Source organism: Pipra filicauda, unplaced genomic scaffold (genome assembly GCF_003945595.2).
Source record: "Pipra filicauda isolate LSUMZ 115617 unplaced genomic scaffold, ASM394559v2 scaffold43_size3849885_pilon, whole genome shotgun sequence".
In the NCBI taxonomy this organism is placed as follows: domain Eukaryota; kingdom Metazoa; phylum Chordata; class Aves; order Passeriformes; family Pipridae; genus Pipra; species Pipra filicauda.
In genome coordinates, this window is record NW_024104576.1 from 2,270,085 (window position 1) to 2,283,895 (window position 13,811).

At 39.4% G+C, this 13,811-nt stretch overlaps 1 protein-coding gene across 3 annotated transcripts in view; it reads left to right on the plus strand.

Annotated features, from left to right (window-relative positions):
* EVC (EvC ciliary complex subunit 1) overlaps positions 1–13,811 on the plus strand; it is a 51,342-nt gene that overhangs the window by 13,349 nt on the left and 24,182 nt on the right. For 2 of the 3 annotated variants that reach the window (XM_027736231.2, XM_027736230.2), the window contains exons 8-11: positions 152–310; positions 885–1,101; positions 4,791–4,939; positions 7,700–7,798. In XM_027736231.2, the coding sequence (XP_027592032.1) occupies positions 152–310; positions 885–1,101; positions 4,791–4,939; positions 7,700–7,798 (624 nt within the window). The remainder of the gene's footprint in view (positions 1–151; positions 311–884; positions 1,102–4,790; positions 4,940–7,699; positions 7,799–13,811) is intronic. The other variant, XM_027736232.2, reaches the window with a different exon arrangement.

Consider the following 13,811-nt stretch of genomic DNA (forward strand, 5'->3'; position numbering starts at 1 on the left):
TTATTTGCAAATTGTTCACTATAACTAATACTGAAAGCTGTCTGTTGTCTCAGTGACTTGTATCTCCATAGACTCATATGTCTCTTGCTGTAATGAAATACCTGATGATTAATGAGGAAACATGGGTTGTTTTTTGATTCATATTCCACAGATGGAAGCTTTCTGGAAGCAGACTGACAAAGCCCAGCAGGCTTTCTTGGACCAATCAAAATGCTCAAGTGCCAAAACAACAAAGATAATGATGGATCTGACCGAGAAGATGATTGCAGTAGAAAGTTTGTTAAGTGAATCTCAAGATTTTCGGGCAATGGTAAAGTAGAAAAAGAAATAAAAGTTGAGAGAGATTTAGTCAATCTGAACAGAAAGAATGATGTAAGTGTACAGAGCCTGTCATTCCTGCTTCAGGATATAGAGTGCTTACTACAGTTGTCTCTGAGCTTTATTGCAAAAAGCTCAATTCCTATTGCAGCTTATGAAGACTCACTCTCATTTCAAAATGAAGGCCTGTACTGTTGTGCCATATAGTACCTTTAAAAGAGGTCCAGGACTTCCATGTTGCTCTTCTGTCCTTTTCTCATTGAGTATTTAAGTTTGTTTTGCAAACTTGTCTTTTGCTGACTAAATGTCTTCTCAACAGCTACAAATAATGAAAAACACCAACAGTTTTAGATTAGCTCTTGCAAGTGAACATGCAATAGACCCACTGCTATCCTGTACTGATCAAGATATTCAGAAATATTTAAGTACATGAAGATTGTTATTCACATGGTCTTGAGAAGCCTCTGCCGTTTACTGCGTGATTTGGGAATGAATAATTCAGTGAAAGGAAAGCACAACCAAAGACAGATTCTTGGTTTCTAAACAGGACTTTATGTTTGTTTTAGGACATTCAGGAAAGGTTATTCAACTGGGAGCTTATGGTGAAAATGATCGATTCCCTTAAGTCCTATATACCAGAAGAGTGCAAGGGTAGATTAATTATTGTATCAAATATTCTGGACCATTTAACTGTAAAGAATAATCTTTCAGTCCGACAAAAGGAAGAACTTCTAACAGATCTGCACAAGGCCTTCTGGGAACAGCTGGCACATTTCAGTAATGGTGAGTACTTAAACTGGAGCTCATGACTTAATAAATATGGATATGAGTTCTCATTATTGTATTAAAAATTTTAAAAAATTATGACTTTATCCCTATGCCCCTGTTTTAAAAAGGTATTGATGAATTGACTGAGAACAGTTTTATTCTGAGGGGTGTATGCTTGGAATGGGAACTTTGGCTTTAAGCCTTTTATGTCTTGTTCTAGGTACTAGTATGAATTTATCTACGGTTCACATAATCTATACCTTATTTCATTAATTTGAATATTGAAGAAGAGTCACATTTGTAACAAGTATTTGTGATATTTCTCTATTTACTGTCTGTGCACTTGACATTGGTGGTGATAGTGGGTAACACAAGACACTGCCCTATGATCTCCTGCTAACATGTGAAGCCAAAAGATACACAAAGCACGTATGCTATCACTCTTGTAAAAAGATAATTTTAAGGCTTATGTTCTTCACATAAATCTCTCTTTTACTATGCTAGAGTAAAATACTTTAAAAATTAAGTCTTTTCCTCTTCCTTTTACACCCCTTCACATTGCCTATCTGAAAATATAATTTAAGCTGACTGATATAATCTAAGCTGACTGATCCACTGATTTAAGGTTCTCCCTGTATCACTTTGCATGTTACCTAATGCCCAACATGTTGAGAAACATACCCCCAGCTTTTCTGATAGGTGCTGTATCAGGGCTCATTGCCTCCCATCAGCATTCATGAAAAATTATAGTAAATGTTCAGCAAAAAGGAAAATAGTGAGAAGTAATTTACTCTCACACAATTTCCAGAACCGTTTCTTCTACCTGTGGCATGTTTAAAAAAAATTGTTGTGGCTAAATGGCATTAGAGTTATAGTTCAGTGAACTGAATTGTCAGAATGAGCACAGTCTTGTTGCAGTATGTTCTTGGTGCAGTGCTCACTTTGGACTTCTTGTCAATAAATTGTGCCATATCTCACAGTCAGCAATTGACAGCATCACAGAGTGAGTCAGGTTAGAAGGAACATCTGGAGGTCATGTGTTGCACCCCATCTGCTCAGGCAGGGTGAGCTAAAGTTGGTTGCCCAGGACCACGTCCAGACAGCTTCCATTTCCAAGGATGGAGAGTTCACAACCTACCTGGGCAACCTGTTCCAGTGCTCAGTCACCCTCATCATTAAAGAGTGTTTCCTGATGTTCAGAGGGAACCTCCTGTGTTTCAGTTTCTGGCAACGGCCTCTGGTCCTTTCTTTGAGAATAACAGAAAAGAGCCTGGCTCTGCTTCTTCGCACCCTCTCTCCGAATATTTATATACATGCTAAGATCCCCCCCGAGCCTTCTCTTATCCAGGCTGGATAGCCCTAGCTCTCTCAACTTTCTCTCACAGGAGAAATGCTCCAACCCCTTCATCATGTTAGTATCCATTTGTTGAACTCTCTCCAGTATCTCCATGTCTCTACTGGGAAGACCAGAACTGGACAGAGCACTCCAGATGTGGCCTAGCCAGAGCTGAGTGGAGAGGAAGGATCACTTCCCTCCACCTTCTGGTAATGTTTTGCATAATACAGCCCAGGATACCGTGACCCTTCTTTGCAGGAAGGTCACATTGCTGGCTTATGTTCAACCGGGTGTCCACCAGAACCCCCAGGTCCTTTCCTGCCAAGCTGCTTTCCAGATGGGTGGTCCTCAGCATGTGCTGGTGCCTGAGGTTGTTCCTCCCCAGGTGCAGGATTTGCACTTCATGTTGAACTCCGTGAGATTTGCATCAGCCCATTTCTTCAGTTTGTCAAGGGCCCTGTGGATGGAAGCACAACCATGTGTGGTGTAACAGCCACTACTCCTGTCTTTTCTGACCTCTGCAGGCTTGCTGAAGGTGCACTCCAGGTCACAAATGAAGATATTGAGCATGATTGGACCCAGTACTGGCACCTGGGGTACACCGCTGGCTTCCAGGTGGACTTTTCAGTCCATCTCACTGTCTGCTTGCCCATCCTCTTCTGTATGAGGATCTGATGAAAGACTGCGTCAAAAACCTTGCTGAAGTCAGGGTGGCCGATATCCACTGCTCTCCCTTCATGTACTGAGCCAGTCATTTTGTCATACAAAGTGATTGGAATTCCCATGCTACAAACCTGCTCCACTATGAAAACATCAGTTACCCATGTGAACAGTTTGCTGATACTCACAAATTCACGTATATAGTGATATATTTTATTTCATGGATGTTTGCTTCTAAAACTGGTTATGCCTACTTCATAGTCTTTGCGTAGGTTCAACCACTAACGTTCTGTAAGCATAAAGAGAAATCTGTGGGTGCTTTCTGCACCTTTTTATCAATTTTCTCTTGTTCCAAAGCAAAAATACTTCTGTCAGGGCCTTGGTTTTATGCAAAGTAGGTGTTTATAGTTACATATAGCTATATATTGTAGTTAGTACATCCTGTGCAGAAGGGCATTATCAACCTCCTTGTTTTAGATAGAAATGAAATGTGCTTGAAAAAAAATGATCTGAAGTGCAGCATTTTTCCCAATAGAGTCTTCTGTTGACTTTTCTTATGAGCTCATAAATATCGTACCTATAATTTTCAAGCAGAGCACAAAGACAGCAAGACTGTACTCCTATGAAACGAACCAGGAAGTAGTAAAGAATCAAGTAGTGTTTAAAAATAAAACATTGCTACTCTTATTCAGGTGATATTTTTATCACAGGCTTTCCTGTACTTTCAGTGCACTTTCAAGTGTTTTGTCAGTGCATCCTCAGTCTGTGGATAAGCACAATAACCTAGCATGCAGAATAAGTAACATGCTTGGTGCTGCAGTACTGTGCTCCTTTATTTCCTCACAAAATAATTTTTCAGAGTAGCTTGATGTGGTGGCAGAACAGCAGACAGAGGTAACTATTCTTTTGCATTCCCCTTTAGCTGCATGTATCAGGAATGAAGTACTGCTCTGGGGCAGGGCAAGTGGGGAAAATGAATAAAATTCTTCTTAGGTGGACAGGCAATGAGACATGAAGTAGTGGTAGAACATCAAAAGCACAAATTCCATTCAGCAGCCCAGGGTCCAGATAGTCTCATGAATATATAAATCACTTAGAGCTATAGGGGGGATGAAAGTTGAAGGAATTTAGTCCCAAATATTTCACAGTACTTCAATATTTCAGTATTTCATACAGGGACCTTGACAACTTTTGCTGCAGATTCTTGAATAAATCATTTTGGAAGCCTAGTATGGCTGCATGCCAGTGCAGGCTAGTTTAAACTAGCACTGCTTTAGACCTTTTCTCCCCACCATATGGTGGGTTACTGCCCCTGTCCTTGCAGCAGCATTTGCATATCTGCAAATAAGTAATGAGCCACTTCTGGACCTTCCTGAAGCAGTGGAGGGAGGTTTGGGAGGCTGCAGGGGGGAATCTGTTTCTTTGAACTAACACGCTGCCTTAGCAGAAGCAGCAGGACCAGTGAAAGGGAGGGTGCAGGATGGTAGCAATCCAAAAACCTGATAGATTTAAGTGCCATGTAATGACTTAAGAGTTCACATCTGAAAAGACCATCAGGGTAAGAAGCAAATTTCAAACCCTGCATGGTAATTACTTGTCTATTTCACTCACTAACAGATTTCCATGAGCTTATGTTGTGTGACAGCAGCAGATGCTGCTTTCTCCCTGTGGAGTTGTGGTACATAATTGTTCATGGTTTATGTTCCAGAATGTATGCAGCAAAGTAAAGACCTGATCTTGAAACGACTGGAGTGCCGTGCAAAGAAGAAGGAAGAGTTTAAACACAGACAGGAAGCTGAACAAGAGAGTCTCCTTAGTAAAACTTTTCTTAATGAAGATGTTCATAATTTTCTCAAGGTGAGCAAGTAAAAGCTTGTTTTCACTGTTCTTTAAGGCCAAATATACTGCCAATTTCTCCCAGTTCCATAAAACTGGGAATTTTGAGTCTTCATGAGAGTTATGTGCGGTAGCACAGGTGGACAGGGTCAGAACCCCTGTTGCCTAGGCTTGCTTGCCTAGAGACTTTTCCTCCAGTGTTGGTCTTGTTGCACTGGAAGAGAATGCCAAGGGGGTTAATGCAAGATTGCATGTTTTGTAGAAGACATCTTTTACTTAGGTACTATATGTTTGCTTCAATACAGAAAATCTCTGCAGGAAAGTATCTAGCCTGCATTACAGAAGAAAATAGTTTGTGTTGATCTAATTGCTTTTCTATGAGTGAGGTTACCAAGCCTCAAAAGACTATCAAATTTCACAGAAGCAGAGGAAAAACTCATTATGATCTCTGGCAAGATGCCTTAGAGAAGTTTTGCAATTGATAATTTAATATGGTGTGCAATGGCTAGTGTAATCTTTTCTTGGTTGTATTTTCTATAGAGATCTATTGTTATTGTTCAGAATGAATGTACAAAATCAGAGTTCTTAGCTATAAATGCTGAGAGTGCAAAACTTCTATAACTACTGAGAACTGCAGACCCAAGCTATTAAGAATTAAAGAAAAAAATTAATCCTCAATTTTCATGGAAAGAAATAATTTAAGGTGAAAGTGGTTACATCCAGAAGTACTAAAATATTGGTGAAATTTAATAACTTAGATAAAATTACTTTAGGAGAAGACCCAGATTCCAGCTGTAGCAAACTCAAAATTTATTGATCTTAACACCGCAATTTTGTACTGCAGGGCCACGTTCTTTAATTATATTGTATGATTTGGATAATGCAGTTACTGGTTCTGTATGCACATCTGCCTGGCAACACCTCACTTCAAAACAAAATGTTTCAGGCACTTTAAAACAGTAGAGCACTTTTTATATCTTTGGCTTTTTATAACTTGAGAGAAATAATTCTAGCACACCTTTTTGTAGCCACTGAGCACTTGTGAGTGTATTTTCCTTGTACATGTCACAGGTCTCAGACACATCCAGGTTCATTCAACAAAGCTGAGAAATTTTGTATTAAGACCTCTTCCCTACAGTGACATGCTGTGTTCTGTACACCTTAGAAAGCTAACGAGTACACTTAGTTAAACTGTAGACTAACAGTCTGCTTATGACAAGCTGAGCAAGTTGGGGCAATTTGCACTTCATGGTGCAGGACAGAACACAGTTGACTCTTAGTATTATGAAATGTCTGTGTGCAAATTATAAGTCAAAAATGTAAGCCTTTCTGCTGCCATGGTGGGAGAGTCTTTTGTCCTAGAACAGATGGGATCTTGAGTGCAGAGACCTCTTTAAAGAACAAGAAAAATTTGTATATACGTACAGATCCCATGGTTTGACTTAAATAGTCCATTAATTATTTTGTGAGAACTATCCCCTCAGCATTGAAGAGCTATTTTAAACGTGTTTCATGGTTTCACAGCCAGCTCAGCAGTGAAGGAGTTGATCCCAAAGCATGACCATAAACCCAGAGTTTTAACCACCAAAAATACTTTTCTTCTCTGCCTTTCCCCCCACACCTCATCAAGGGGCTCACACCACTGTGGTAGCAGTCTTGGCAGTAACTGACCTTTCTGCTGAATTTTAAGTGGTTGGCAATTATGAAGGTGGATTTTGCAATGAACTTTCTTCACATCCGTTTCTTCTGAACACAAGTTGGATGGTATTGATTTAATTGCTGCAGCTGTGATTTTTTTATAATACAGTAAAGGTTAGAGTCCCTGTCTGCTTCATCTATGTTTCCACTGGAAAAGGAGCATTTTAATTTTGTCTTTTACTGGCAGAGAATACAGAAATGATGAGGTGAAGCACACAAACTATAAAGTGCCAGTTACAGTAACCCAGTCTGGCTCAGCCTACCCACAGTGGAGATACGTTATTGCAGTTAACTTGTCAAATTCTGTCGTAAACTGCGATTCCATGAGAAGTGTGAATTTTCGAGCCTACCTCTGCAAGAATGATCTGTGCATGAAGAGTTTGTGAGCACTGTGGTGCTCTTTAGATGAGCTCTACTGATATGCCTAATGAAGAAAGCCATATTTACCATGGGAGCGTAAGAGAACACTTGGCAGTTTAAATCAAAATATGAAATATTTATGTACATGACTACTCATTAGTCTACAAATTGAGATAGTCTGTGTCTGTGAAATTCAGTCTTCCATGGGCCTGCCAACACATCCACAGTCACACTCCTCACTTGAAGAAAAAAATTACTCCCCTCAAGGACCAAGTCAGGACCAAGTCATAGATCATCCTTTCAGTAACCACCATGGGCGTGGTGACCAACCCCAGTGCAAAAGTCCTGTACAGTGGTACAGCTGTAACTCAGGTGGCTGATGGTGACATCTGATGGCTGTTCTGCACCTCGTAGTACCAGCTGTGATGTGATTCTCATACGCCGTAAAGCAGGTTTCCAGTCAGATAATTTTACATGTTTTGCAGTAATAGGTCCATATTATTTAACCCCAAATTGCTGAGGCTGAGGAGTTTTATACTCAAGACTGGATATGCTCAAATTAAGGTGGTAAGGCAAGTTTCGTTTCCCTCTGAGTCACGTTCCAGATAAACAATTACTGTTGCAGGATATATGGGAAGGGTGTCAAGGAAGGAAAGGGAAGGATCACAAGAAGCTATCCAAACCTTTTCAGAGACTTAAATATACCTATTATGTTTCTTTTAGGCTTACCATGAGCTGATAGAAAAACATCAGCGAGCACAGTGGGAACTGGAGGAGGAGGATGACTGCGAGAGCACAGAGGCTGTTGCCAGTCTCTACAAGGTGCCACTTCTGGTGATAAATGTCATTTGTTAAATTAATTTTGAAGACCCTCTAACCCCCCTACACAGTGTCAGGCCTTGGAGATGATTGGGGAATTGCAGGAAAGATAATGGTAGCTCCAGGAGTCTAGGTTGGCAAACCAGAAGATGGACAATCTTCCACAGTAGCATGTTTCTTAACCTCGTATTAGTCAGAAAATGCCTGCATGGTCTGCCAAAACGTGCTGCCTGGGTGGCTGACAAGGCTACAATAATATTGAGGGCACACAACATCTGGTATTACTACCAGGAGGGAGACTTCATTTGTGTAGCATAATTATCTCTCCTACATCATGGTAGGATGATACTATTCTTAGTAAACTTCACTACATCTCCAAAAATAGTCTTTTCATCTCTTTTCCTCTCAGAGAATTATTTTTTACTCTAGTTAGTTCCCTGAAATAGATTCAGATCTTTAGTGTAAGTAATAGCGTAACACTTCTTTTTGCTACGGATGTGGAAAATATGATGCTTTATGCTTTTGCGTCATCTTTAATTATTTTCTGTCTGTAATGAAGAAATAAGATAGCATGATGTATCTGATGAAGCCCAAAACTGCAGTCAGCAGTGACCTTTAATTAGGCTGGAACTAATCACTTTCAGCTCAACAGGATCCTTGTCACGATTAATTATGACCAGATCAGGATGTTGTGGAAATTTGTGGTCCTTATCACCTAATGATAATATACGCATGCAGTGTTAATTAGCACTCATCCACATGCACTTTTTCAAATTCAATTGATTAAAAAAAAAAGGCACTGTATTTAGAACAAATAGTTTGGACACTGTTTTATGTAATAGTGCAAAAAACAGAATATTTGAAAAAAACTACTGCTTTAGAGAAAAGTATTCTTGGAATGATATGCCAGTGAATCAGAGTAGATTAATTGTGCAAAATTATTTAATATAAGAAAAGTCAACACATATGCTGATATTACTGCACACAGTTCATTGTCCAGTTACTAACTTCTCCACTCCCTTCCTCTATTCACTTGAAATCTCTGGAGACCAAACTTTTTTTTACTCTGTGCAGTTCCACCTCATTTGTGAAATTATATTGGTTTCCTTTATTGTGTATTCTGTCTTAGTGGCAGAAAGATCAGATTGAAAATCCTATTCCTTTCATCACTGTTAGCTAAGTTTACTTTCCCGCTTTTCCCGTTAAAGAAAAAATGGTTGGGGTAAATTATGTTTTTCTAGAATTGCCAGGTTGCCAGGAGAACTGCATAAACTTGAACTCTGCCAATTCACCCAGGTCTGAACCATTACATTCCATATTAAAACTGCTCTCTTATGACTAGACACAAACAAATATTGCCAGACATGAAAAACTGCAACTACTGTGATCCAACTGGCATCTGTTGAATGAGGGTCCACAAATCTTAATTTCCACCTTTCTTCCTGTAATAAAATATTTTTACTGTGGTATTGAACATAACAAACAACTGCAATTTCTCCCCTTAGCACTAAATACAGAATACTACAGACTATTTTAAGAGAGGAGGCTGGTTTTGAATATACCTTGGAAGCTAGAAAGAAGAGAAAATACAGATGAGCATATCCACACTTTAGGTAAATGGGACTGTTCTGACTTCTACAGCTGAGGAAAGTGCAGTAGTTACACTTGTTTTCTGTTACCTGGGGCATAAAAGCGGAAGTAGTTTTGCTGTTAAGGGAAGGAGGTGCATCTCACAAACACAAAGCCTTTACTTCTCTCTGCTCCACCACACTTTCAGAGCAGAAGTGCAGCTTGGACAAACAGATCCCTTTCCCTGGGCAGCAGGACTTTATCCCTTCACTTAGTTGCTCCAGGTTTCTGCTAAAGAGAAGGTTCTGCTACCAGTGGAGATGGCAAGATACGTGTGGGAAGGCAACAGGGATTTGAGATACTCCGCATTGCAGTGGTGTGACTGCAGATCAGGGAGACCTAAACAAGCAGACATTAGACTAACATCCAGGTACCAGCGAGCCTCACATGGCAAAAGTCAGCTCTGTGCTACAAGACCTATGTCCCCATTGGGTTTGAACCAGGGTCTTTGTAGAACCTGCTGTTTTGGGCGCTTCTGCAAACACTGCAAAGCTCAGTGGTGTCATTCCAGAAGGTCTGCGCTCCGTGAAGCTTAACTGATAGTCATTTGGCTTGCTCACATTTGGAAGGCTTGGGCTCTGCTGTTTCTGTTCTACCACAAGCAAGGAAAAGGTTAAATTAAAGATTTGGTTAAACATTCTATTGTTCGCTTAATCTCCGTATTTCCTGAGTGCAAGTGTGTGTTACTAAATAAGTTAGAAAGCAAGAAAACAAATTCACCAGTAGTAGTAGTGGTCTATTCTATTGCTTTTTTATTATTCCAGTAGAAATGGAAGCTTAGCAATATTACTGAAAACACTGAGTGAAACTCTCTGAAGTCACCCTGGCATACTCCACAGATACTTGGATGAATATTCCTCAGCTTGTGGTCCATAAGACATCCAAAGATAGACTTAAGAAATTTTAAAAAGATGCATTCATACATTTGTAAACACAGTAAGAGTGGAAAGAACTAGAAGTAATTAAAGATTTAAGAGTTCAGTCCATTTTTTATTTTGTTGCAAATGAAAATTAGCCTTGGAAAACTGCACAACGTACTTATTCTTTCATACACACAGAGGTCAAATAGCTGTTGCATTTAAGGGAAATAAAACTGAGATGTCTTAGTAGGAGCTAATTACCTAAATTCAAGAGGAAGCAAAGTGTTATCTCAATCCCAATTTCTCCATAACCAAGATTTAGCAATAGCATCTTATATGCCCCCTCTTCCAAGTAGCTCATACTCTCTATTGGCCAAGGATTAAAGAAATAACATATTTCTTCTGGGCTGAACAATCTAGTATTGTCCAGTACTCACAGGATTTTTGGTTCCCGACAAGTTCCTGCTTCTGTACCCATTGCCATCTTGACTCTGGTTGGAAACCCCCAGAACTGGAGTAGATCACAACACACTTTTCAGATTAATGGCAGCAGAACCCAAACCAGAAGGGGAATTCAGCGTGGTGGTGTTTTTTCCATGGTCAAGAATTTCGTCCGTCAGTATTGCAATTTATAAGATAAACACCAATATCCAAGTAAAAAACAGCCATGTTGAATCAGACAGATGACCATTTTGAGTAATATCCAGTAAGTTCATGTACTGTAACAGCACAGTGTTAGAGAGATGTGTGATATCCAGTGAGCTGAAGTTAGGTCTTACAGAACAAGGTCCCATTCTCAGGCACGCCTTCTGCCAAGAGCAGCTTTCAAAGCAACTGTCTTGGAGCATACAGCTGCCTCCATTCTATATCAGCTTTCAAGACCATCCACCCACATTTAAGTACTGTATCAAAGCTTGCACTGTAGACAGAGCTGAATAAATCCTCTAGGAAGACAGCCAGTACAAAATTCCCAAGGGTTGCACTCCTTAAAAACTCGCTCAACCAAGCACAGAAGCCCAAGTGCCTTGCCATCACCCTTAGTTCATGGTCCTTGGCTGCTATATTTGAAGGCTATTGCACTGGGGTTTTCTTCAAGAAAAAGGACCTGGCAAGGTCCTCTATGTAATAAAGGTTTCTATCTGATAAAGAGTTCCTCTGTCAGTTGTGCACTAGAACAACTTGACATTTCCACAGCTACCTTGGTTTGTCCTGGTATAAGCAAGCAGGGCAGCTAGCCTAATGCACTTAGTTTCATGAGTAAATTGAAAGATGATCTCGATGCAAGAGGTGATGTTCAAAAATATGGAAAAGGTCACGATGTGACCAAATAGGAAACCAATGAGTATCCTGAGGACAGAAGAGAAGATGTCACCTTTAAGTGGCACTCCTTTGTGAAAGAAGATCCTAACCTTACTCTCATGATGTTCATATAAGCCCTTCTCAAATTTCTATGCCTTTTTAATTTTTATATTTTCTTCCCTTTTGAACAGATTGTGAGTTCATCAAGATAGATTAATATAACCCTCTAGCACTATGAAAGACTGTAGTGCTACAGTGCATCAAAGAATTATCCAAATTGATGAATAAATATGTAAAAATTCAATGATCTGGAAGCTGACTGTATTTGCACAGAATAATTGAGTAGGTTTGTTTTGTGTACACATGAATAAATCAATTAAAATGATTTAACCAAGGTCAATGGAAGCTGCTGATGCCTGAAGTGAATGAATGAGTTATATTTGGAGGATAGTGTAGGACTTTTCAGCCACACTAGTGGATTGGAATAGCGCGCAGTAGGTGAATAGTCTGTCTCGACACAGGCTCCATAGCCAATTTTTGAAGTGCATGTTGAGGAATGATTTTGATTGTCATAGTATGTAATAACTGAAGGAAGAATTGTGAAGAGCTAGTTGAATGGCTCAGCCTAATATTTTCATGAACACAGTCTGCAGAGTTATCCCACATACAAGGGATGTTGTGCTGCAGTAACAGTTTTATACCGGCTTGGATAACTTTTCGATTGCAAAGTTTTTACCAGAACTTTCTTTTACATGGCAGCCAAAACACAGCACCCACCCCTGCCCCATTATGTCCTGTTCTGTTTCTCATGATCTCTTGAAAAGAATAATGGCTATCTCCTTGCAAGTCTATCTCAAGTTTAGCACACCAGATATTCACCAAGCTTTAATCTTTTCCCTCTTCTTTTTTTTTTTTTTTTTGTGAACTATCCACATATTTCAGTAAGGAAAGGAGAAATGAAAAGAAGTTGGTGGTTAACAGCTCATTATTAAGAAAACAGACATGCAGATTGCACCAAGGAAATCAATTAACAGCTAGGAATTACATAGTGCATGGTAAGATAGTTCTTTTTCCTCAGTCTTAGCTTCAAACCCATAAAACCACAATTTATTGTCATTTGTAATTCCCCTTTGCTGATAGCAGTTCACCAGAATGTTGTTTCATTTGACTTGACACAGGAATGAAAGGCACAGGAATTTAGATTAAAAGCTATTAAGTTATCAATGGGGAAGGCAATAAATATTCTATGAATGGGTACACATGAATGTGAGGTTGAAGAAAGTATTTGATTTTTTCCTTTGTTAATAAAAGGGTGAAAAAATGTTTTTGACAAAAAGTGCAGGTTCTCAGAGAGTTACTCTTTCATTACTTTCCTTATTTAATTTCATTACCATGAGATGTGGTCAGGGATGCTTTTCATACAGTGGACTGCATTTTTGGGTACCAAGAGCTAGCGTCTTTTCAAGGTGAATCACCTAGAGTTTGTTACAGGTGGAAATCCTTGTCAAGACACCTCTGCCTCACTTTTAAAGTTTTTAAGCCCCACGACTAACCCAAAAAGGCTGAAAGACAACATCATCTGATAGATTAAATCTGTGAACACTTACCATGCGAGCTCATTCTAGTGCTGGATTTGGCCACTATTGAATTTTATCTGGTCATTTCAATCAAAGCTGATACAAGATGTCTGATAGCGAGAGCCTTCGTTCTGAAGTTTTCTTCTTGCCTTACTACATAAGAAAATTTATTTTACCTCTGTATGGATTCAAAATTTGTTAATAGTTAGATCTAGTAAAGGACATAACCTTGTCTACAAAGGCATATTTGTAAAAAGGGAGAACAGAAAGAGGAGAGTGAAATTGCCTCCTGAAGAAATCAAGGACCAGTACGGGGGCAAAATTACAATGACTGAAATTTCAATAAACCTCCATTTTAAATGCATGGAAATCAAGCAGTGGGGCTTTTTTATTACCTTGTGCTAAGGACAGCTTCAGTGTCATTGTGTTTTATTAATGTTAGGGGGCTTAAAAGCAGGGTAGTGTTTTCATTCTCCAGTTGGCATTCCAGAATTCTTCATGTGGAATAAAGAAATACACTCAATCAGCTTTTCCCCATTTAGTGTGAGTGTATCTTCTGAATGTATGTGATGTATCTTCTAGTGGCCAGTGGTATGGGTGTCTGATGTCCAAAAATTTTTGGTGTATTTAGGGATGCATGATCTGAGTATT